Source organism: Scyliorhinus torazame, chromosome 20, assembly GCF_047496885.1.
Source record: "Scyliorhinus torazame isolate Kashiwa2021f chromosome 20, sScyTor2.1, whole genome shotgun sequence".
Lineage (NCBI taxonomy): Eukaryota > Metazoa > Chordata > Chondrichthyes > Carcharhiniformes > Scyliorhinidae > Scyliorhinus > Scyliorhinus torazame.
This window is the reverse complement of record NC_092726.1, coordinates 19,476,217-19,502,821: the sequence shown is the minus strand read 5'-3', so window position 1 is coordinate 19,502,821 and position 26,605 is coordinate 19,476,217. Positions and strand designations below refer to the sequence as shown.

Here is a 26,605-nt window from a genome sequence, read left to right as displayed (position 1 = left end):
CTGAAGTTGGATAAGAGAATTTGAACAGAAGTAGTTCCATACAATTGGAGCTGAACTCCAGAGGTAAGATGAGAGTCAGCCTTTGGCATCAAAGCAGCATATGACCGAATGCGGCATCAAAGAGCCCTATCAAAACTTGAGTCAATGGGAATCAGGAGGAAGCCCCTCTGCTCGTTGAAGTCACACTTGGCACAAAGGAAGATGGTTGTGATGGTTGGAGGTTAATCATCTCAGCTCCAGGACATCACTGCAGGAGTTCCTCAGGGTAGTGTCCTTGGCCCAATCATCTTCAGCTGCTTCATAATTCACCTGACTTCCATCATAAGGTCACTGGTGCGGATGTTCACTGATGATGGAATTATGTTCAGCATCATTCGCGACTCCTCAGATACTGAACTGTCCATGTCCAAATGCAGCAAGACCTCGACAATATCCATGCTTGGGCTGACAAATGGCAAATAGCATTCTTGACATTGGCCATCTCCAACAAGAGAAATTCTAACCATCGCCCCTTCTGGCATCACCATCACTTAATCCCCACGGTCAACATCTTGGGGGTTACCATTGACCAGAAATTGAACTGGGCTGGCCACAAAAATACCATGGATACAAAGCAGGTCAGAGTCTCGGAATCCAGTGGCAAGTAATTCACCTCCTGACTCCCCAAAGCCTGTCCACCACCTACAAGGCACAAGTCAGGGGTGTGATGGGAAACTCTCCCACTTGTTTGAATGAGCTGCTCTAACAACACTCAAGAAGTTTGACAGCATTCAGAATAAAGCAGCCCACTTGATTAGCACCTCATCTACAAACATTCACTTCCTCCACCACTGATGCACAGTTGCAGCAGTGTGTACCGTCTCAAAGATGCATTGCAACAACCTACCATGCATTAGACAGCATCTTCCAAACCCATGACCACTATCGTCTAGAAGGACAAGGACATCTCTTCTTGCACTGTCACTGGATCAAAATCTTGGAACTCCTTCCCTATCAGCACTGTGGGTTGTACCTGCACAACATGGACTGCAGCGGTTCAAGAAGGCAGCTCACCAGCTTCTTCTCAAGGGCAGTTAATGCTGACCTAGCCAGCAACGCCCACATCCCAAGAATAAAATTTTTAAAATTACAGTGAGATGAAATTTACTTACTTTCACGGTGCGCCAGCCAAGATTCCAGGAAAGGATTTACCTGATATTGATTTGAGCCGTTTTATTTTGAAGTTTCAGCTAAAATGTTTGAAAGATTTGTTACAATAAGAAGATAATAATTAGAGTTTGCCGGTATAGGGAAAATTTACATTTTGAATCACATATGTCATCAGTGCCCACAAAAGGAGTTGCTGAGATGAGCATGTGCAGCTGGAGAAATGCAAGAGAAGAACATTTTTCTGGCGAGTCAGTGAGAGAATTGAGGCCAATTTAACTTTCTTTTCGCACATTCCTAGTTAATGAAACCAAGCAACCAAAATTAAATCAGCCCCAACCTTGCAGCAAGAACCATGTGGCTGTGAAGAAATAGATTGTGAGAAATTACATGTTTTAATGATATATCTTTAACCAGTCATGGTTTAAAAAGATACACACTACAGTTTGAAATGACAGATCAGTTGCCAGATAAACTCTGTTTGAGAACCTGGAATCCTTCTCTATAACAAGGTGATCTTTAATCTTTACAATGGCTTAACTCATCCATAATTGTTATTTCTTTCAGGTATGGGGAGAAAGGGAAAGCAATTAGAATTGAGAAAGTCATTTACACAGGGAAAGAAGGAAAAAGTTCCCAGGGTTGTCCAATTGCAAAATGGGTAAGTGTCAAGATCTGCTTTTTCTTTAAATTTATTTTCTCCTTTAACCTTCTTGTTGTTTCTGCTGAGAAACATTTCATAGGTCATGGGCACCCTCCAGTATTTACCCAAATGACCATTTAATGTAAGTTTGGATAGTAATTGTTGGTAAACTGCTCACCATTGGTTACAAGCAAATTACTGCGGATGCTGGTATCTGAAACCAAAAGAATATCTCAGCAGGTCTGGCAGCATCTGTAAGGAGAGAAAAGAGCTAACGTTTTGAGTCCAGGCGACCCTTTGTCAAAGCTCAAAGACATAGAAAGTGGGATATATTTATACTGTAGGATGAGGGAATGAATAATGAGTCATAGCCACAGGAACCAAGGGAAGAGAGTGCTAATGGCAGTCCCCAGAGAGAATAAAAGGTGTGAAAGGCCAAATGGCAGGGAAACTAAAATCAGAGTGTAAGCTGTGACAGATGTGGGAGGAGGGGGAGTTGTTAAACCAGAGCCTGTTACTCTTGGAGTTGTTACACCCGAGCCTGATTCTTTCTTCGCTCACCAGCCACACAGGCACACTTCTACAGTGTTTAATTGATAAAACTCAGTCACAGGAACCAAGTTGGTTATTAAAATAGCAAATGTTGGAAATGGCAGGCCAGGCAGTATCTCTGGGGAGTGAACAGAATAAAAGTTTCAGATCATGGTCTTTATCAGAACTAGGAAAAATTAGAAATGTAATAGCTCTTATGTAGGTGACATGGCAACGGTTGGGAAAAGAACAAAAAGGAGGTTCTGTGATCGAGCGGAAGACAGGAAACATGACAAAAGGGGTGGTGGGACAGAGCCAAAATGAATAGTACTTGGCAGAGAGGGAGCCCCTGGCCGGGGGTGGGAAGGGAGTCACACGGGCAGGGAGGGGGAACACAGTTGAGGGGTGGGGGGGGCGGCGGGGGCGGGGGGGGGGGGGGGGGTGAACGGAGGAAACAAAGAATACATTGGAAATAGGACGGAGAAAAAAGCACTTGGATTGGCTTTGGCAGGCAGGGACCAGGCTGAGGAAACAAGATGGCACCCCAAACAGCCACTTTGTAGGGTCCCTAAACAAAGGGAAACCCTGGAGTGCAGAGGCGCACCTATGTGACATACACGTAGTTGGCAGCTATGGGGTGCCCCCTGGACAAAGGAAACCCTAGAGCGCAGGGGTCCGACCTCATGGTGTGAACGGTGACAGTGGCTATTTTGGACAGCCCCCTAACGAAGGGAAACCCTGGAGTGCACAGGCGCATCCAACAGGTAAGTATGGTTGATCCCGCAGGAACAGGTTGACAGAAACCCCCCATCAGGATAGTTACCTGGAATATAAAGAGACTTAACGGCCCACTGAAAAGATCAAGAGTTTTTGCCCATCTAAGAAGCCTGAAGGCCGACAAAAACTTCCTGCAGGAGACACGCCTGAGGGATAAGGACAGACTGCTGGTAAGAAAAAGCTGGGTGGATTAGATGTACGATTTATGCGACAGGATGAGGGCTAGGGGAGTAGCCATACTGATTAGCAAGAGGACGAGGTTCATGGAGACAAGGATGGTCACGGGCCAAGGGGGACAGTACGTCATGGTCAACGGTGTCCTAGACGGGGCATCGGTAGTACTGGTAAATGTGTACTCGCCCAACTGGGATGACACAGACTTTACAAAGAAGACCACACTGACTGATTATGGGGGAGCGACTTTAACTGCGTACAGGACCTCTGGCTGACCGATTAAATCCCTGAATGGGGAAAAAGACAGGCATAGCTAGGGAACTGAGAACATTCATGGAACCAATGGGGGCGGTGGACCCATAGCGGTTCCTGCACCCCGGCGAGAGGGAATTCACATTCCTCTCATCGGTCCACAAAGTACACACCCAATTCTACTTCTTTGCAATGGGGAAATCGGTGCTTCCAGGAATAGTAAGGGCGGAATACTCCATGATAGTCATCTCCGACCATGCTCCACACTACATGGATGTGAGGTTGGAGGCAGGCCATGCCCAGCGCCCCAAAATGAGAGTGGACATGGACCCCTTGGGCAACAGGGCCTTCTGCAAGGAAATATCACAGACCATAGGTGAGTACGTTGCTAATAACTAGAACGGGGAAGTTTCACCTTCCACGTTCTGGGAGGCACTGAAGACTGTGATCAGGGGAGAAATTATCGCTGCAAAGCTCGCAGAGACAGGGAAGAGAGGGTGGCCAGGCAACAATTGACTGACTCCACGCTGGAGGTCGACAGGAAGTACTTCAAGAACCCGACTGTAGAGCTTCTGGCTGAGAGGAAAAGCTGCAAATGGATTTTAACCTGCTATCCATGAGGAAAGCAGTACACCCACTCCGCCAGTCATGGGGAACCTTCTACGAACAGGGAGAAAGCAGGTAGCCACGAGGGAAATTGCCCAGCTAAAAAGCAGCGGAGGCAGACTGGTAACTGAGCCAAAAGAGGTCAACTGGGCATTTGAGACCTTTTACCGGGGTATGCACCACCAAGCCTCCTGAGGGAGACGCGGGGATGAAACAGTTCCTCAGTGGACTGGACATGCCAGTTATGGGGGAGGGCAGGCGGGGTTGAACTGGAAGCTCCAATAGATCTCGGGGAAATCATGGAGAGCATCAGCTCCATGCAGGTAGGGAAGGCGACGGGACTCGACGGATTCCCGGCGGACTTCTATAAAAGATCTACGCTGGCCCTGGCCCCATACCTCACTGTGGGACATGTTCGCAGACTCGCTGGGCACCCTGCCTCCTATGCTAACACAGGCAACAATATCGCTGATACCAAAAAAGACAAAGACCCAACGGAATGTGGATTGTACAGACCCATCTTGCTGCTCAACGTAGAAGTGAAAATACTCGCGAAGGTCCTGGCCAAGAGACTGAACAACTGCGTACCAGAGGTGGTCGCGGAGGCCCAGATGGGTTTTGTCAAGGGTAGCATCAGGCAGCTGATGAATGTAATCACCTGGTGGGTGGTGTTCTCACGTGTAATGGTGGTATCCATGTCGATGATCTGGCACAGATGCTCAGACGAGGAGGAGCGTAACAGACATCTACAGACGTTGAAAGATGCCCTCGTACGAATGGGATATGGCACTCGACTCATCGATCGACAGTTCCAATGCGCCACAGCGAAAAACCGCACCAACCTCCTCAGAAGACAAACATGGGACACAACCGACAGAATACCCTTCGTCGTCCAGTACTTCCCCGGAGGGGAGAAACTACGACATCTTCTTCACAGCCCTCAACACATCATTGATGAAGATGAACATCTTGCCAAGGTCATCCCCACACCCCCACTACTTGCCTTCAAACAACCGCGCAACCTCAAACAAACCATTGTTTGCAGCAAACTACCCAGTCTTCAGAACAGTGACCACAACACCACACAACCCTGCCGTGGCAATCTCTGCAAGACGTACCAGATCATCGACATGGATACCACCATTACACGTGAGAACACCACCCACCAGGTACGCGGTACATACTCGTGCGACTCGGCCAACGTTGTCTACCTCATACGCTGCAGGAACGGATGTCCCGAAGCATGGTACATTGGCGAGACCATGCAGACGCTGCGACAACGAATGAACGGACATTGCGCGACAATCACCAGGCAGGAATGTTCCCTTCCAGTCGGGGAACACTTCAGCAATCAAGGGCATTCAGCCTCTGATCTCCGGGTAAGCGTTCTCCAAGGCGGCCTTCAGGACGCGCAACAACTCAGAATCGCCGAGCAGAAACTTATAGCCAAGTTACGCACACATGAGTGCGGCCACAACCGGGACCTGGGATTCATGTCGCATTACATTCATCCCCCACCATCTGGCCTGCGAAATCCTACCAACTGTCCTGGCTTGACACAATTCACTCCTCTTTAACCTGAGGTTACCCCATCTCTGGATCTGTAAAGATTTAATAACCTGCTAATGCTCGCATTCCAAGCATTGTCTGGCAGCTTTGAATTTGTCTATATATTTGTTTCTGGAACATACCTCTTCATTCACCTGAGGAAGGAGCAGCGCTCCGAAAGCTAGTGATATCGAAACAAACCTGTTGGACTTTAACCTGGTGTTGTAAGACTTCGTACCATGATCCAAATACAGTAAGTGTCAGAGGTAATTGTTCAGATGGGGATGTCGTGCGTTCCTTGAAGGGAATAGATGGAGCTAACAGTTACTGTCTTAGTCTGAGTGGTTTTGTGCAGGAGAATGCTGGGAAAATCAGTGTGTCGGGATTGGTACTTGAATGTCGGATTCCACTTACCTTTCCTACCTATATGAGATTATTGAAGCTCTTTCAGCACTGTATCCACATGCGAGGTAGCATACGCCTACTGCTAACCTCCTCATCTACTTCTAGCCATGTTGCTGGGCTTCAGAGGCTGGTCGCTCCCTTCTATAGTCTGGAAAGTGTAAAGAAGATATATCTGTAGGCTCTCATGGCCTGCAGAATGACCTTCATGGCACCGGGTAGCGGTGGGGATGGGGTTTGGAGGTGTAGCCTTCTCATGTTGTTCTTGATCTCTCTATCCTATCAATTCAATAGTGGATCCATTGGCCTCTTTAAATAAAGATCCATTAACTGTCAGGTACGGAAAACCATCACTCCTCACTTGATCAGAACACACGGAAGTGAGATGCTCACGCTGTGGCTTTGTTAAAAGGTCACAGCAAAGTCCACTCCAGAAACTTTCAGGTTTCTGACCTGCTTCCCCACCATGAGGAAGACTGAAGCCGGGATTTTCGGTTCCCGATTGCATTGGGCGGGTTTGCTGAAGGGAACAGAAAATCTCAGGAGGACAGCCAAATCGCATTTCATGTCGACATGAACTTGTGACACAATTGTCCCCTCCCCCATCAGTGACGCCCTGTTGTGTCAGGAACATCATTCAAAGAAATTAGCATATCATTATCAGGCCTCCACACCTGAATCATCCCCGCCTGTCAGAAAAGTACCTTTGTCAGCGTGAGGGCAGAACGGCATAAAACCCAACTGGTCTAACAAAGCGTGCACCTGACAAGCAGACCACCCAGGGGGACTCAATTGAGTGCATCGTTCACAGGGAGAGGGTCATGCCCGGGCACTGGGGAGTTCCAGGGTGAACTCCTTTGCACTGGGTGGCCTTAAAAAAATGGTGCACTGATCCTCGAGGGACTAAGTTGCTGGCAGGGAGGGCCAGCGATACATTGTGGGATCTGACCCTTGCTTTTTTCCCCTAAATGTGGAACTACACAGTAGTGAACGCCACTGTTGTTGTCAGCACCTTCAGTGCCACTTTTCCCCACTGCTATCACCCTTTGCCAAATTCTGGGAAAATTCAGCCCAAATATAAAAATTTTGCACAGTATTTTAATCAAAGGAGACTCTGTTTAAGATGGTTGCTTTCAATGTCACTGGTCAGACTAGGAACCATGCCAGAGTCCAGAATGATCTGACTGAAAGTAAGGTAGAACTTGCATGCGTTTTCCACTCATTAAACACAGGGAAACACCAAATCCAGCCGATTTTATGTCTTTGTTCCAGAAAAATCAGTCTCGTATCAAACATCCATCGCAGACAGCTCACTTCTTTACTTCCATGCTGACAGAATTAACCAGCTGTTACTTCACCCAGTGTCAAAAGATATTAATAATTGTAGTAGTGTAGTGCCTTTCCTGATTTCAGATTAAACAGAATGAACTGTATCAAAAGATGAATGTTAACTTTGTGAGTCTTTCAGCACATCAAGAGCTTAGCAAAGGAGAGGAGCATAGTCAATTTGAACAAATTGTGAAATATTAAATTATAAAGCAAAATATTGGGAGCAAATTCAGCACTGTCGCCTCAATTTATACACAAGGTTCTTGAAACAGTTGTTACAAATAAGAGTGATATGTAGCTGTTTGCAAGTTTACTTCCAACTGGAGGAAGTTACAAGTCAACTGTTTTGAAGGAAGATCCAGATTAGCTGGGGAATATTTGGAACAAACCTGAAAGCAACAGTACTGCAAATTTAATTAAAATTTGCCACAAAGTGTTTAACAATGCAAAATAATCTATGATCTAATTTCAATTTCTTTTATGGTACAAAAAGTATTTTGGTAATGTGTAAACTTAGCATCCTTGCCACAAGTATTACTTAGAAAATGTATAATTGCCAGTTAAATAACAGCTTTGATTTTTCATTCAGTGATTCTATTAAAGAGGTTGCTTTTTTTGTTCAAAGTATTCTCCTTTTCTATCCAAAAATAATTACACTTTTACCAGATATTTATTTAACTTATTTTAAAAGCACCAATTGTTTTTACAATCTAGAAGTCCTCAAGTAGGTTCTCCCTCATTAATTACAGGGGATGTCCCTATGAATTGAGAAGGGCTCCATTGCAAGCAGCAGGGTGTTCAAATTCAGACAAGCCTGAGGGCCACACTGGAGCTGCATGACCTTGAGAAATCCACTACAGCTGGGAGGATTTGTATTTCCAGTAGTATAGTATCCCAGGTTGGCACTAAAATTGACATGTTTCAAAAAAAAGAAAATCATGGTAAGAGCATATTTTTCTTTTCTAAAAAGGAGTACTTCAAACAAAAAGAGGATTTCTGCTATATTTTCTTACCCTTTTAACTCCTTTAGAAATACTGACCAAAACAATGTTTCACTCATTACACACAGATAATACGAAGAGCAAGCGAAGAAGAAAAAGTCCTCTGTCTTGTACGTGAGCGTGCTGGTCATCACTGCCAAAATGCAGTTGTTGTTATTCTTATATTAGCATGGGAAGGCATTCCTCGAGCCTTTGGAGACAAGCTGTATGATGAACTCACAGAGACTTTAACAAAGTATGGAAATCCTACATGTCGCCGGTGTGGATTGAATGATGAGTAAGTTTAGTGAATTAATTTTATTTACTTCAAGAGCTCTTGATATTCAAGTTCAGTGTTAAATTTAAAGAAGGGGAACTGAGGATGGAATTGGCCAAAGTGGACTGATCATATTGATTAGTAGATGAGATAAAAGATGAGAAGTGACAAACATTTCGGGGGATAATTCATGACTCCCAGCAAAAATGATCCCAATGAGGAGCAAAGACTCAAAGGGGAAAAAGTTCCTACCATGGATAACTAAGTAAGTTAAGGAGGGTATGAAGTTGAAAGCAGAATGCAGCAAAGATGGACTAAAAAGCTAATCAAGAAGAAGAAAATAAACTATGAGGGCAAGGTAACGAGAAACATAAAAACAGGAGAGCTTTTTAAGTACATTCTGAGGAAGAAGAAGCAAAGAAAGCAGTGGTCCTTATAGAATGAAACTGGGGGAGTAATTATGGGGAAGCAAGGAAATGGCAGAGATTTACACAGATATTTTGCATCGGTCTTTACTGGAGAGAATACGACAAGCAGTACAGAAATAGTAAAAGATACGGTGGAGGAATGAAATACAGTCACCATCACCAGAGAATTAGTTTCAGGCAAACTAATGAGGTTAAAGACTGACAAGTCCCCTGCACCTGATGGTTTGCAACCCAGAATCTTAAAGGAGGTCGCTACATCTCTTAGGAGGATCGTGGCTGCATTGGTCATCATTTTCTAAAAATCCTTGGTTTCTGGAATTGTGCCAAAGGATTGGAAAACTGTCAATGAGGTGCCCTTGTTCAAAAAGGGAAGGAGGCAAAATGTAGGAAACTACAGACCAGTTAGTCTAACTTCAGTTATTGGAAAAATATTAGACTCGATTATTATGGAGAGAATGCATTTGGAAAGTCATAATCTGATGAAGCAGAGTCAGCCAGGTCTCATGAAGGGGAAATCATGTCTGACAAATAGTCCTTTGAGGGAAATCAGCCAGAGTAGATAGAGTGGAACCAATCAATGTTGTGTGAATGGATTTTCAAAAGCATTTGATAAGGTGCCACACAAAAGGCTAGTCAACAAGATAGCAGCTCATGGTGTTGGAAGTAATATTCTGGCATGGATAGAAGATTGGCTAACCTAACAGGGGTGACACAGTGGCTTGCACTACTGCCTCACAATGCCAGAGGCCCAGGTACAATGGGTGACTGTCTGTATGGAGTTTGCACGTTCTCCCTGTGTCTGCACAGTGGGTTTCCTCCAAGTGCTTCGGTTTCCTCCCACTGTCCAAAGATGTGCAGGTTAGGTGGATTGGCCATGCTAAATTACCCCTTAGTGTCTAAAGGTTAGGTGGGGTTGTGAGAATAGGGCTGGACGTGGCCTAGTTAGAGGCTCTTTTGTAGGGTTGGTACAGACTCGATGGGCCGAATGGCCTCCATCTGCACCATAGGGATTGTGTGTGTAACAGGAAGCAACAAATAGTGATATTGAGGGTCTATCTCAGGTTGGAGGGCTGTAACCAGTGGAGTCCCACAGGGATCAGTGCTGGGACCGCAGCTCTTCACAATATGTATTAATGCTTTGGAGGAAGGAACAGAATGTACTGTGGTCAGATTTGCAGATGATACAAAGGTGGCAGGAAAGGCAGATTATAAGCAGGATGTAAATAGGTTACAGAGAGATATTAACAGGTTAAATGAGTGGGAAGAAAATTGGCGAATGGAATTCAATGTGGGATTCAAGTTGCATTGGGGATAATCTCGCTTCCCAACTCTTTGTATTTTATGCCTGCGGTGCCATTTATACCGACGGCCAATGTGGCCGCAAAATCGGCCACAAGTCTTCTCTGAGTTAAAGTGTTTCAGTAGATTGTTGCAGTAAGCTCAAAGGAGTAGATGTTAAAATGTTTCTGGAATCTGTATGTGCAAATCTTGAAAACAAAAAATACGGGGCGGGATTCTCTGACCCCGGGCCGGGTCGGAGAATCGCCGGGGGGGGGGGGGGGGGGGGGGGGATTCACGCGACGCCGGTCTGCCCATTCGGCACCATTGGCCCCGGCGCAGCACCGGTCGGGGTCTGCTCTACCCGGCCCCCACCGGCGATTCTCCGCGCACATTGGGCCGAGTCGCTGCCGAGTCTCGCCAGCGTCGTTCACATGTGGTCCTACCCGGAGGGACCTCGGCGTTCATCCTCGCGGGGGTGGCCTGGTGGGGGAGAGGGGGGATCCGACCCTGGGGAGGGTGGTGTCCACCGTGGCCTGGACCGCGATTGGGGCCTACTGATCGGCGGGCCAGCTTCTCCTGGTGGGGGCCTATTTTACTCCACGCTGAGCCCCTGAAGCTCTCCGCCATGTTGCGTCGGGGCGCATGCGCGGGTTCGCGCCAGTCGCGCATGCGCAGACCCGCGGCGCCCGTTTGACGCCGGTATCGGCAGATGGAGGAGTTGCTCCAGTGCCGTGCTGGCCCCCTGTAGGGCGCAGGATTGCTGATCCTGGGGGCCTGATGATGCCGTCGTAAAACGCGACGGCGTTTACGACGGCATCAACACTTAGCCTCAGGATCAGAGAATCGGGCCCACGATGTTAAGAAATCATCTACCGCAATAGATGATCAATATTCAGGCCATCGTGTAATACAAGTGACAATTCTGTATAAATCCTTTGGCCACCATTGCTGAAACTTCCAAATGGATTAATAATTTCTACTTTGACTTGATTTTCATTTCAGCCGCACATGTGCATGTCAGGGAAAGGATCCTGAGACCTGTGGTGCATCCTTTTCCTTTGGCTGTTCTTGGAGCATGTACTTCAATGGATGCAAGTATGCCCGCAGCAAGCATCCACGCAAATTTAGGCTTCTGGGAGACAACCCGAAAGAGGTTGGTTCAATTCACTGAATTTTATTACAAGACTGCATTTCCAACTTACTGCTATAACTGCATTACTGCTACAATCCTGAATAGGGAGAAGGCAGATAGATTGTCAGCCTTTGTTCAATGAGTGTGTTCTCGCTGTAGTTATATGATCCTAGTTTCAAGTCCTTTTCCAGAGACTTGAACACACAATCGAGACTAGGATATCAGTGCCCTACTGAGGAAGTGCTGCAATGTCTTCAGAATGAAACATTAGACAGACACTTTATTGGCTGTTTTTGGTGAACATAAAAGATCCCTTGGCACAGAGAAGTTCTCCAGGGTGCTAGCTAACGGTTATCCCTCAGTCATCATTAAAACACATTAACTGGTCATTTATGTCATAGACGTTCAACATATTGCCATGTGTAGTTTGGCTGCTGTGCTTCCAATTACTAAAAGAGTGACTGACTTTGAGGGCTGTGATATATTTAAGGACATCTTTAATTCATGAAAGGAATTTTTTAAATTCAAATTATTTAAAAATTCAAATACTTGGTACTTTGTTCAAAGGCTCAGGCAAAGTTGTAACTTGAAGCATTCCACACCTCAAAATTCAGTTGAAGTATAAAAGTAAAGTAAGTCAAGTCACCACATCTCAGGTGAGGGACAAGGTTGAGAATGTGGGTCTTCATGAATAATCTCAGCCGGTACGGGAATTGAACCCACACGATTGGCTTCGCTCTGCATCACAAACCAGCTGTCCGGCCAACTGAGATAAACTGGCCCCCAAGTGTAACAACAACCCCAGATGCCACACGAATGATACAAGTGTAACAATGACACAAAACCACAAATCAGGGGCGAAATTCTCCTACCCGCCCCGCCACATTTCTGCTCCGACCGGCCGGCGGGAGTCTCCGTAACACCGGCCGGTCAATGGGGTTTCCCATTGTGGGGCAGCCCCACGCCGTCGGGAAACCCCCGGGCGCCGGCAAAACGGAGACTCCCGCCGGCGGAGAATGACGCCCAGGAATTAGAAAAGGCCATTCAGTCCAACAAATGTTCACTGCACTAGCAAATTGCTAACTCTCCATTCTCAATATTCTGTTGTCTTTTGAACAATTGCAATGTTAATTATAGCCTGGAATGGCAAGGTGGGGAGAATAAGTTAAATTCACTCTGGAACATAGGGCGAAATTCTCTCCCAACGGCGCGATGTCCGCCGACTGGCGCCAAAGACGGCGCCAATCAGACGGGCATCGCGCCGGCCCAAAGGTGCGGAATGCTCCGCATCTTTGGCGGCCTAGCCCCAACATTGAGGGATTTCCGCCCCGCCAGCTGGCGGAAATGGCGTTTGTTGCCCCGCCAGCTGGCGCGGAAATGCGGCGCATGCGCGGGAGCGTCAGCGGCCGCTGAAAGTTTCCCGCGCATGCGCAGTGGGGAGAGTCTCTTCCGCCTCCGCCATGGTGGAGGCCGTAGCGGAGGCGGAAGGGAAAGAGTGCCCCCACGGCACAGGCCCGCCCGCGGATCGGTGGGCCCCAATCGCGGGCCAGGCCACCGTGGGGGCATCCCCGGGGTCAGATCGCCCCGCGCGCCCTCCCAGGACCCCAGAGCCCGCCCACGCCGCCTGGTCCCGCCGGTAAATACCAGGTTTGATTTACGCCGGCGGGACAGGCAATTTCTGGGCGGGACTTTGGCCCATCCGGGCTGGAGAATTGAACGGGGGGTCACGCCAACCGGCGCGGCCCGATTTCCGCCCCCGCCCAATCTCCGGTCCCGGAGACTTCGGCGGGAGCGGGGCGGGATTCACGGCGGCCAACGGCCATTCTCCGACCCGGCGGGGGGTCGGAGAATGACGCCCCTGATTTGGAAAGAAAATTAAGGCACTGACAATTTACAGTTGTCAGCTGAAAAGTAATTCATGTTGAACAATTAAATAATACATTATTTAATAGCATGCAACAAGTTATTCAAACAACTATTTTGCACTATCAGATTTATTTATCTTGAGAAAGATTATCTGATCCTGGGGCGCGATTCTCCGACCCCCACCAGGTCGGAGAATCGGCGGGGCGGGCGTGAATCCCGCCCCCGCCGTGTCTCGAATTCTCCGCCACCGGAGATTCAGCGGGGGTGGGAATCGCACCACGCCGGTCGGCGGAAATCCCCCGGCGATTCTCTGGTCCGCGATGGGCCTAGGTCCCGCCGCTTTCAACCCACGGCAGCCGGCGTGGATTGAACCACCTTTCGAACGGCGGGACAAGGCGGCGAGGGCGGGCTCCGGGGTCCTGGGGGGGGCGCGGGGCGATCTGGTCCCGGGGGGGGTGCCCCCACGGTGGCCAGGCCCGCGATCGGAGCCCACCGATCCACGGGCGGGCCTGTGCCGTGGGGGCACTCTTTTCTGGTCTCCACTATGGCGGAGGCGGAAGAGACCCCCTCCACTGCGCATGCGCGGGGATGCCGTGAACGACCGCTGATGCTCCCGCGCATGCGCCGCACGGCAAAGTCATTTCCGCGCCAGCTGGCGGGGCACCAAAGGCCTTTCCTGCCAGCTGGCGGGACGGAAATCAGTTCCGCGCGGGCCTAGCCCCTCAAGGTGAGGGCTCGGCCCCTCAAGATGCGGAGAATTCCGCACCTTTGGGGCGGCGCGATGCCGGACTGATTCGCGCCGTTTTTGGTGCCGGTCGGCGGACATCGCGCCGATTGCGGAGAATCCCGCCCCTGATTTCTCAATTATGGAAACCAATTATGGAATGTTTCTGGAAAACATTCTAGTATCTGCTTCCTTCCAGATGTATGCAATTCGTGATTCTGTCACCAGAACTACAATTTTACTGCCGACAGATCAAATGATTTGTGCAGAAGAAGAAAAATAATGGGGACGATTTTGAGCCCGCATTAGCTGTGAGCGTAAATGGCGATGTGGGCCCAAAATATCGTGAGAGACGGCAGAATTTTGTTTTCCAATTTTCTCCACCCCTCGCCGATGACCTAACAAGGTTCTCACCCAGGAATGCTGAGACCTCGGGAGTCATTCTCCGATCCCCCAGAGGGTCGGAGAATGGCCGTTGGCCGCCGTGAATCCCGCCCCCGCCGGTTGCCGAAGTCTCCGAAGGGAGAAAAGTCGGCGGGGCGTTAATGTCGCCGCTGCCGCGGAGAATGTCACGGGTCTGCGCAAGGCAGCCGATTTTCGGCCTGCCGATATTCTCCCTTCCGGATGGGCCGAAGTCCCGTCGACGTGATGACCGTTCACGTCGGCGTAAATTAAACCTCCTTTTCATCGGCGTGACCCGGTGCTCCAGGCTCACGCCGACCAGCGTGGAGGTGAGTGACGGCCTGGGGGGTTGGCTCTGGGCAGGCAATGGCGTGGCCGCAGTCTGAATGCGTGAGGAGAGGTGTGTCTCGGGTTGTGTGTGTGTGTGTGTGCGGCGGGGGGGGTTAGAGTAGGCTGGGCTCCGGGGGAGTGCCGGGAGGGGGTCCGTGCCGGGGAGGTGGATGGGGGGTCCGTGCCGGGGTGGAGGTTGGGGGGGGTCCGTTCCGTGCCGGGGTGGAGGTTGGGGGGGGGGGGTCTGTGCTGGGGTGGAGGTTGGGGGGGGGGGGGTCTGTGCTGGGGTGGAGGTTGGGGGGGGGGTCCGTGCCGGGGTGGAGGTTGGGGGGGTCCGTGCCGGGGTGGAGGTTGGGGGGGGGGTTCGTGCCGGGGTGGAGGTTGGGGGGGGGTCCGTGCCGGGGTGGAGGTTGGGGGGGGGTCCGTGCAGTGCCGGGGTGGAGGTTGGGGGGGTCCGTGCCGTGCCGGGGTGGAGGTTGGGGGGGGTTCGTGCCGGGGTGGAGGTTGGGGGGGGGGGTCTGTGCTGGGGTGGAGGTTGGGGGGGGGGGGCTCCGTGCCGGGGTGGAGGTTGGGGGGGGCTCCGTGCTGGGGTGGAGGTGGGGGGGGGTCCGTGCCGGGGTGGAGGTTGGGGGGTGGTCCGTGCCGGGGTGGAGGTTGGGGGGGGTCCGTGCTGGGGTGGAGGTTGGGGGGGGGGGGTCCGTGCCGGGGTGGAGGTTGGGGGGGGGTCCGTGCTGGGGTGAAGGTTGGGGGGGGTCCGTGCCGGGGTGGAGGTTGGGGGGGGGTCCGTGCTGGGGTGGAGGTTGGGGGGGGGTCCGTGCCGGGGTGGAGGTTGGGGGGGGGGTCCGTGCCGGGGTGGAGGTTGGGGGGGGGGGGGGTCCGTGCTGGGGTGGAGGTTGGGGGGGGGTCCGTGCCGGGGTGGAGGTTGGGGGGGGGGTCCGTGCTGGGATGGAGGTTGGGGGGGGTTCCGTGCCGGGGTGGAGGTTGGGGGGGTCCGTGCCGAGGAGGGGGATGGGAGGGCAAGTGAGTTGGTCCACCTGGCCAGGTGCCAGCCTCCAACAGTTGGACCCATGCGGTCCATGCCACCTGGCTGGGGGGAGGAGGGGATATGGGCAATGATAACATGTCGTCGTTCCCCTCCCCCCCACCAGGCCGTCATGTTTTCAGATCATCCAGCGATGTTGGCCGCCGTGGTGGCAGCCGCTCATGTCTATGTTGCCCTGGATGAGGAGGAGGAGGAGGAGCAGGAGGAGCGTGCCAGAGAGGCGGCGCAGGCTGCCGCAGAGGGGCAGGCGGCAGCCACCCAGGCTGGAGGGACACCTGACCGACAGGACGAGGAGGGGGAGGAGGACGTCGCGGCCCCACGGCAACGGAGGCACCCGAGGGCGCCCCGTGTGTACCGGCCCCGGCAGTCATACCAGGACCTCACGGACCGGGAATGCAGGAGGAGACTCCGGATGCGCCGGGAAACCGTGGCACACATCTGCCACCTGCTGGCACACCTGTCACCGCGTGGCACTGGCGGGGGACACCCTCTCCCCGTGTCCGTCAAGGTTACGGTGGCCCTGAACTTTTATGCAACGGGGTCATTCCAGGCACCGAGTGGGGACCTGTCCGGCATATCGCAGACATCGGTGCACCGGTGCATCCGGGCAGTGACAGATGCCCTATATGCCATGGCGCACCGCTACATCCGCTTCCCCGTGGACCGGGCCAGCCAAGATGCCCGGGCCGTGGGCTTCTCTGCCGTTGCCGGGTTCCCCATGGTCCAGGGCGCGATCGATGGGATGCACGTTGCCGTGCAGCCACCTGCAGATAACAGGGCCGTGTTCACTAATAGGAAGGGGACCTATTCGATGAACGTACAGGTGGTCTGCGACCACCGCATGATGATCCTGCACGTCTGCGCCCGTCACCCAGGCAGTGTACACGACTCATTCGCGTTGTCGCGGTCATCCATCCCCGGCATGTACGAGGGACGCCATCCCCGGCTGAGGGGCTGGTTGCTGGGTGACAGGGGCTACCCATTGCGATCGTGGCTGATGACGCCTATACGGAGGCCACCCCCCCCCCCCCCCCCGATCCTGGGCTGCTGCTGCTGCCTTCTTTTTTCCATTCCATCTATCTTTCTGCGAGGTATTCGACGAACGGTTGCCACCGCCTGGTGAACCCTTGAGCCCACCCCCTTAGGACGAACTTAATCCGCTCTAGCTTTATAAACCCTGCCATGTCATTTATCCAGGTCTCCACCCCCGGGGGCTTGGCTTCTTTCCACATTAGCAATATCCTACGCCGGGCTACTAGGGACGCAAAGGCCAAAACATCGGCCTCTCTCGCCTCCTGCACTCCCGGCTCTTGTGCAACCCCAAATATAGCCAACCCCCAGCTTGGTTCAACCCGGACCCCTACTACTTTTGAAAGCACCTTTGTCACCCCCATCCAAAACCCCTGTAGTGCCGGGCATGACCAAAACATATGGGTATGATTCGCTGGGCTTCTCGAGCACCTCGCACACCTATCCTCCACCCCAAAAAATTTACTGAGCCGTGCTCCAGTCATATGCGCCCTGTGTAATACCTTAAACTGAATCAGGCTTAGCCTGGCACACGAGGACGACGAGTTTACCCTGCTTAGGGCATCTGCCCACAGCCCCTCCTCGATCTCCTCCCCCAGCTCTTCTTCCCATTTCCCTTTTAGTTCATCTACCATAGTCTCCCCTTCGTCCCTCATTTCCCTATATATATCTGACACCTTACCATCCCCCACCCATGTCTTTGAGATCACTCTGTCCTGCACCTCTTGTGTCGGGAGCTGCGGGAATTCCCTCACCTGTTGCCTCGCAAAAGCCCTCAGTTGCATATACCTGAATGCATTCCCTTGGGGCAACCCATATTTCTCGGTCAGCGCTCCCAGACTCGCGAACTTCCCATCCACAAACAGATCTTTCAGTTGTGTTATTCCTGCTCTTTGCCACATTCCATATCCCCCATCCATTCCCCCCGGGGCAAACCTATGGTTGTTTCTTATCGGGGACCCTCCCAAGGCTCCAGTCTTTCCCCTATGCCGTCTCCACTGTCCCCAAATCTTCAGTGTAGCCACCACCACCGGGCTTGTGGTGTAGTTCCTCGGTGAGAACGGCAATGGGGCTGTCACCATAGCCTGTAGGCTAGTCCCCCTACAGGACGCCCTCTCTAATCTCTTCCACGCCGCTCCCTCCTCCTCTCCCATCCACTTACTCACCATTGAAATATTAGCGGCCCAATAATACTCACTTAGGCTCGGTAGTGCCAGCACCCCCTATCCCAGCTACGCTGTAAGAATCCCTTCCTCACTCTCGGGGTCTTCCCGGCCCACACAAAACCCATGATGCTCTTTTCGATCCTTTTTAAAAAAGCCTTCGTGATCACCACCGGGAGGCACTGAAACACAAAGAGGAATCTCGGGAGGACCACCATCTTAACCGCCTGCACCCTCCCTGCCAGTGACAGGGATGCCATATCCCATCTCTTGAAATCCTCCTCCATTTGTTCCACCAACCGCGTTAAATTTAACCTATGCAATGTGCCCCAATTCTTGGCTATCTGGATCCCCAGGTAACGAAAGTCCCTTGTTACCTTCCTCAACGGTAGGTCCTCTATTTCTCTACTCTGCTCTCCTGGATGCACCACAAACAACTCACTTTTCCCCATGTTCAATTTATACCCTGAAAAATCCCCAAACTCCCCAAGTATCCGCATTATTTCTGGCATCCCCTCCGCCGGGTCTGCCACATATAGTAACAAATCGTCCGCATACAAAGATACCCGGTGTTCTTCTCCTCCTCTAAGTACTCCCCTCCACTTCTTGGAACCCCTCAACTCTATCGCCAGGGGCTCAATCGCCAGTGCAAACAATAATGGGGACAGAGGGCATCCCTGCCTTGTCCCTCTATGGAGCCGAAAATATGCAGATCCCCGTCCATTCGTGACCACGCTCACCATCGGGGCCCTATACAACAGCTGCACCCATCTAACATACCCCTCTCCAAAACCAAATCTCCTCAACACCTCCCACAAATAATTCCACTCCACTCTATCAAATGCTTTCTCGGCATCCATCGCCACTACTATCTCCGTTTCCCCCTCTGGTGAGGGCATCATCATTACCCCTAACAGCCTCCGTATATTCGTGTTCAGCTGTCTCCCCTTCACAAACCCAGTTTGGTCCTCGTGGACCACCCCCGGGACACATTCCTCTATTCTCATTGCCATTACCTTGGCCAGGATCTTGGCATCTACATTTAGGAGGGAAATAGGTCTATAGGACCCGCATTGTAGCGGGTCCTTTTCCTTCTTTAAGAGAAGCGATATCGTTGCTTCAGACATAGTCGGGGGCAGTTGTCCCCTTTCCTTTGCCTCATTAAAGGTCCTCGTCAATACCGGGGCGAGCAAGTCCATATATTTTCGATAGAATTCGACTGGGAATCGATCCGGTCCCAGGGCCTTTCCCGCCTGCATGCTCCTAATTCCTTTCACCACTTCTTCTACCTCGATCTGTGCTCCCAGTCCCACCCTTTCCTGCTCTTCCACCTTGGGAAATTCCAGCCGATCCAAAAAGCCCATCATTCTCTCCCTCCCATCCGGGGGTTGAGCTTCATATAATTTTTTATAAAATGTCTTGAACACTCCATCCACTCTCTCCGCTCCCCGCTCCATCTCTCCTTCCTCATCCCTCACTCCCCCTATTTCCCTCGCTGCTCCCCTTTTCCTCAATTGGTGTGCCAGCAACCTGCTCGCCTTCTCCCCATATTCGTACTGTACACCCTGTGCCTTCCTCCATTGTGCCTCTGCAGTGCCCGTAGTCAGCAAGTCAAATTCTACATGTAGCCTTTGACTTTCCCTGTACAGTCCCTCCTCCGGTGCTTCCGCATATTGTCTGTCCACCCTCAAAAGTTCTTGCAGCAACTGCTCCCCTTCCTTACTCTCCTGCTTCCCTTTATGTACCCTTATTGATATCAGCTCCCCTCTAACCACCGCCTTCAGCGCCTCCCAGACCACTCCCACCTGGACCTCCCCATTATCATTGAGTTCCAAGTACTTTTCAATGCACCCCCTCACCCTTCGACACACCCCCTCATCTGCCATTAGTCCCATGTCCATTCTCCAGGGTGGGCGCCCTCCGGTTTCCTCCCCTATCTCCAAGTCTACCTAGTGTGGAGCGTGATCCGAAATGGCTATAGCCGTATACTCTGATCCCCTCACCTTCGGGATCAACGCCCTTCCCAGCACAAAAAAGTCTATTCGCGAGTAGACTTTATGGACATAGGAGAAAAACGAGAACTCCTTACTCCTAGGTCTGCTAAATCTCCACGGGTCTACACCTCCCATCTGCTCCATAAAATCTTTAAGTACCTTGGCTGCTGCCGGCCTCCTTCAAGTCCTGGACTTCGACCTATCCAGCCCTGGTTCCAACACCGTATTAAAATCTCCCCCCATTATCAGCTTTCCCATCTCTAGGTCCGGAATGCGTCCTAGCATCCGCCTCATAAAATTGGCATCATCCCAGTTCGGGGCATATACGTTTACCAAAACCACCGTCTCCCCCTGTAGTTTGCCACTCACCATCACGTATCTGCCCCCGTTATCCGCCACTATAGTCTTTGCCTCGAACGTTACCCGCTTCCCCACTAATATAGCCACCCCCCTGTTTTTCGCATCTAGCCCCGAATGGAACACCTGCCCCACCCATCCTTTGCGTAGCCTAACCTGGTCTATCAGTTTCAGGTGCGTTTCCTGTAACATAACCACATCTGCCTTAAGTTTCTTAAGGTGTGCGAGTACCCGTGCCCTCTTTATCGGCCCGTTCAGCCCTCTCACGTTCCACGTGATCAGCCGGGTTGGGGGGCTTCCAAACCCCCCTTGTCGATTAGCCATCCCCTTTTTCCAGCTCCTCACCCGGTTCCCACGCAGCTGTATCTCCCCCAGGCGGTGCCCCCCCGCCCATCCCCTCCCATACCAGCTCCCCCCTCTCCCCAGCAGCAGCAACCCAGTAATTCCCCCCTCCCACCCCCCGCTAGATCCCCCGCTAGCGTAATTACTCCCCCCATGTTTCTCCCAGAAGTCAGCAAACTCTGGCCGACCTCGGCTTCCCCCCGTGACCTCGGCTCGCACCGTGCGACGCCCCCTCCTTCCTGCTTCTCTATTCCCGCCATGATTATCATAGCGCGGGAACCAAGCCCGCACTTCTCCCTTGGCCCCGCCCCCAATGGCCAACGCCCCATCTCCTCCACCTCCCCCCATCTCCACCTGTGGAAGAGAGAAAAGTTACCACATCGCAGGATTAGATAAAACTCCTCTTTCCCCCTTTTTAACCCCCCTCTTCGCCCCCCACATTCGCCCCACCACTTTGTTCAAACGTTCTTTTTAATAACCCGCTCATTCCAGTTTTTCTTCCACAATAAAAGTCCACGCTTCATCCGCCGTCTCAAAGGAGTGGTGCCTTCCTCGATATGTGACCCACAGTCTTGCCGGTTGCAGCATTCCAAATTTTATCTTCTTTTTATGAAGCACCGCCTTGGCCCGATTAAAGCTCGCCCTCCTTCTCGCCACCTCCGCACTCCAGTCTTGATAAATGCGGATCACCGCGTTCTCCCATTTACTGCTCCGAGTTTTCTTTGCCCATCTAAGGACCATTTCTTTATCCTTAAAACGGAGGAATCTCACCACTATGGCTCTGGGAATTTCTCCTGCTCTTAGTCCTCGCGCCATCACTCGGTATGCTCCCTCCACCTCCAACGGACCCGCCGGGGCCTCCGCTCCCATTAACGAGTGCAGCATCGTGCTCACATATGCCCCGACGTCCGCTCCCTCCACACCTTCAGGAAGACCAAGAATCCTCAGGTTGTTCCTCCTTGCGTTGTTCTCCAGTGCCTCCAACCTTTCCACACATCGTTTCTGATGTGCCTCATGCATCTCCGTCTTCACCACCAGGCCCTGTATGTCGTCCTCATTCTCGGCTGCCTTTGCCTTCACGACCCGAAGCTCCCGCTCCTGGGTCTTTTGTTCCTCCTTTAGCCCTTCGATCGCCTGTAGTATCGGGGCCAACAGCTCCTTCTTCATTTCCTTTTTGAGCTCTTCCACACAGCATTTCAAGAACTCTTGCTGTTCAGGGCCCCATGTTAAACTGCCACCTTCCGACACCATCTTGGTTTTTGCTTGCCTTCCTTGCCGCTGTTCTAAAGGATCCACTGCAATCCGGCCACTTTCTCCTCCTTTTTTCATCCGTATCCAGGGGGGATTCCCTTCTGGTTTACCGCACAGTGTTTTTAGCCGTCAAAATTGCCGTTGGGGCTCCTATCAAGAGCCCAAAAGTCCGTTTCACCGGGAGCTGCCGAAACGTGCGACTCAGCTGGTCATCGCCGCACCCGGAAGCCCTCGCCTCCATCCTTTTTTGTATTCCTAAGCAGCTATGCTTCCCACTGATTACTTCACCTCTTGGTTCCCTGACTTTCCCTTCCCCCCCCAATCTTTAGTTTAAAGTCCTATTGACCACCCTATTTATTCTTTTCGCCAGAACACTGGTCCCAGCTCGGTTCAGGGGGAGACCATCCCAACGGTATCGGTCCCCCCTGTCCCAAAACTGATGCCAGTGTCCCATGAAAAGGAACCCCTCACCGAGCCATGTTCACCGAGTCATGGCTCACCCCTGCTTCACCGGACTGTGCCCTACAACCAGAAGGCTTCTCAATCCACCGAATGGACCGTACAGCGGCATCAGGCAAGGAAAGGGGAGGTGGGGTCTGCCTCCTAATCAACACCTCCTGGTGCCTAGATGTAGCAACACTGGCGATTTTCTGCTCCCCGGACCTAGAATACCTGACGCTAAAATGCCGCCCCTATTACCTTCCGCGGGAATTCAGCTCCGTTATCCTGATGGCAGTTTACATCCCACCCCATGCGAACGTGAAAATAGCACTGGACGAAATATTCACCACCACAAATAGCCTTGAAACGAAACATCCCGAGGCCTTGTTCATTGTAGCTGGGGACTTCAATCAGTCCAAGCTCAAGAACGTACTACCAAGTTACCACCAACACGTCACCTGTTCCACCAGAGGCGCAAACATCCTGGACCACTGCTACACAGATATCAAACATGCCTACCGCTCTATCGCCCGCCCAATCTGACCACAAGGCTCTCCTCCTGCTCCCGGCTTATACGAAAAACTGAAGCGGGGGAATCCGTCAAAGAAAGTCGTGCATTAGTGGTCTGAGGAATCGGATGATCTCCTACGGGACTGCTTAGAGTCAGTGAACTGGTCAGTATTTAAAAACTCTGCGACCAGCCTGAACAAGTACACCACTACAGTAACAGTGTGTCGAAGATTGTGTGCCAAAGAAGCAAATCCACGTGTTTCCCAACCGGAAACCCTGGATGAACAGGGATATCCACTGCTTGCTGAAGTCTAGGTCTGAGGCATTCAAGTCAGGCGACCCTGACCTCCACAAGAAAGCCAGAGAGAAGAAATTCATCAAAGATGCCAAAAGACAGTATCGGACCAAGCTCGAGCCACACGGAACCCCGCCGTCTATGGCAAGGTCTGCATGACATAACGGGCTACAAGATGAAGGCATGTAAAATCGTCAGCTCCAACGCACCCCTCTCTGATGAGCTCAACGCATTCTATGCCCGCCTTGAGCAAGAGGTCAGCGAGAGCGAGCCCTCCACCCAAGAAGCCGCGGATGAACTTGTATCTGAGATCACCACTGCGGACACTGTCAGAGCAGGCTTCTTGAAGGTCAACCCATGGAAAGCCACTGGCCCGGACGGGGTACCTGGACGAGCACTCAGCTCTTGCGCGGATCAGCTGGCAGGGGTACTCGCAGACATCTTGAACCTCTCTTTATAACAATCTGAGGTCCCTATCTGCTTCAAGAAGATGACCATTATCCCTATACCAAAAAAAAGTCAAGCAGTGTGCCTTAATGACTATCGTCCAGTGGCTCTGACATCCATCATCATGAAGTGCTTCGAAAGGTTAGTCATGGCATGAATCAACTCCAGCCTCCCGGATTGCCTTGATCCACTACAGTTCGCCTATCGCTGCAACAGGTCTACAGCAGACGCCATCTCCATGGCTCTGCACTCTACCCTGGAACACCTAGATAACAAAGACACCTGTGTCAGACTCCTATTTCTCAACCACAGCTCTGCCTTCGAACACCATCATACCTACGAATCTCATCTCCAAACTCCGTGGCCTCGGCCTCGGCTCCTCCCTCTGCGACTGGATCCTGAACTTTCTAACCCACAGGCCACAATCAGTAAGGATAGGCAACAACACCTCCTCCACGATATCCTCAACACCGGTGCCACACAAGGCTGTGTCCTCAGCCCCCTACTATACTCCTTATACACCTATGACTGTGTGGCCAAATTCCCCTCCAACTCGGTTTTCAAATTTGCTGATGACACCACCGTAGCGGGTCGGATTTCAAACAATGACGAGGCAGAGTACAGGAATGAGGTGGAGAATCTGGTGAACTGGTGCAACGACAATAATCTCTCCCTCAATGTCAACAAAACAAAGTAGAGTATCATCGACTTCAGGAAGCGTAGTGGAGAACATGCCCCTGTCTACATCAATGGGAATGAAGTAGAAAGGGTCGAGAACTTCAAGTTTTTAGGTGTACAGATCACCAACAGCCTGACCTGGTCCCCCCATGCCGACACTATAGTTAAGAATGCCCAGCAACGACTCTACTTTCTCAGAAGACTAAGGAAATTTGGCATGTCAGCTACGACCCTCACCAACTTCTACAGATGCACCAAAGAAAGCATTCTTTCTGGTTATATCACAGCTTGTTATGGAGCCTGCTCTGCCCAAGACCGCAGGAAACTACAAAAGGTTGTGAATGTAGCCCAATCCATCATGACAACCAACCATATCTATAATTCCCGCTGCCTCAGAAAGGTAGCCAGCATAATTAAGGACCCCACGCACCCCGGACATACTCTCTTCCACCTTCTTCCATTAGGAAAAAGATACCAAAGTTTGAGGTCACGTACCAACCAACTCAAGAACAGCTTCCTTCCTACTGCCATCAGACTTTTGAATGGACCTACCTCGTATTAAGTTGATCTTTTCTCTACACCTTGCTATAACTGTAACATTATATTCTGCAGTCTCTCCTTCCTTCCCTAAGTACGGTATGCATTGTTTGTACAGTATGCAAGAAACAATACTTTTCACTGCATACTAATACATGTGACAATAATAAATCAAATCAAAATCCCAGTTCAGGGCACCTTTTCTGGGTGTAAGCGCTGGGTCCTGTGAGGGAATGATGATACTGGGTGGTAGCTTGAAGGGGGTGGGTGGGGGAGCCACCGGGTCAGCAGAGGGGGGAAAGGCGATGTTCTTTGGTGATATGGGAGCCACCCTTGGGCGGCCAGCCATTGTGGGGGATATTGACAGGGGGTTATGCTCTGTTCCATTAGGGAAGAGGAACTGAGACAGAGGGGAGAACAACACCACCAACATATTGCCCCCACCCTCAGGTCAACTGGGCAGGGTGCATGGTTGGCTGGGTGTACAAAATGCAAGGCTCATTTAAACGGCAGCTCAGTGGAGCAGTGGAATGCAGGTAATTGTTAATGATCAAGTAGAGTTTATCTGGAGGCTTGATGATAATTATCACCCATGCCTGTATTTTATGAAATTCAAGTTTGACCAACTACCGTGGTGGGATTCGAACCTGGAACCCCAGAGCATTGCACCCACTTGCCTATCCAACACACTATTAATTAAATGGACAAAATTAACTGGTCCAGGAAGGCTCAGGACTGTTAATAGGCAAGTGGGTGCCCAGTTGGCCTGTACCCAGACCAGTAGCAAGGCCCTTCCACACCGCTCAGGCCCAACAGCTGTTTATTGTTGCCTGGAAGAAATATGTTAGTGGCATCGTTCTCCGCTCAGTCTCAGTGTCCTTCTGCCCTAATGGAGCAGAGCATAACCCCCTTTCATTGTCCCTCACAATGGCCGGTCACCCAAGCTTTCCACTGTGGAGGCCAGGTTGCCTCGTAGTGCCAGCACCATGTCCTCAGACAGAAGGCAATGGAACTCTTCCAAGTTGGCCTTGAAATCTGAGCAGAGATGCTGACATCCCATTCTAATGTTCCTGACTCTGCCTTTGTAGCTCCAGCAGCTTTGGAATGACCAGGTCCAAGGGCACATTATCTCACCAGGACTCAGCAGAGTCCTGCCGTCCAGCACTCCACTGCTCCACCCCATAAAGCATCCTGGTTAGGGCTGTCTTCGAGAACCTCAAAGCTGTTTTCATGGCAGCCATCCCCCAATTGGACTTGGAACAGTGCTAGGGAGGCATTTAAATGCCCTCCCCATCCCAATTGATGGGTTTACGTGATGCCAGGGCAAGCAAATCTGAGGCAGGCTGCCACGGGCGTGGCGTGGAACTCATGGAAACATTATTTTTAAGTGCCTGAAGATGTGGCGCAATTTCTCGCCAATGTCATCAGCGGGATACTCTCCAGTTTTCTTGCTGAAATTGATACTTTGCCAAAATATCGGAAGACACCATTCAGTAATTCATTTATGGAAAATAACAGCAACTGATCAGCAGCGGTCCATAGGGGCTGCTGACAGATTCAAGTAGAAATTGCACAAGCACAAATACTTCTCCCAAAGGGTTGTTAATCTGTGGAAATCGCTACCCCAGAGTGCGGTGGATGCTGGGATAGTGAGTCAATTTGAGGAGATGGCCAGATTTTTAATTGGCAAT

General features: G+C 51.3%; 1 protein-coding gene across 5 annotated transcripts in view; it reads left to right on the top strand.

Moving 5' to 3' along the window:
• Nucleotides 1-26,605, top strand: part of LOC140396939 (methylcytosine dioxygenase tet3-like) — a 532,260-nt gene that overhangs the window by 465,213 nt on the left and 40,442 nt on the right. For all 5 annotated transcript variants that reach the window (XM_072485882.1, XM_072485885.1, XM_072485884.1 and 2 more), the window contains 3 exons: nt 1,714-1,807; nt 8,478-8,686; nt 11,377-11,527. In XM_072485882.1, the coding sequence (XP_072341983.1) occupies nt 1,714-1,807; nt 8,478-8,686; nt 11,377-11,527 (454 nt within the window). The remainder of the gene's footprint in view (nt 1-1,713; nt 1,808-8,477; nt 8,687-11,376; nt 11,528-26,605) is intronic.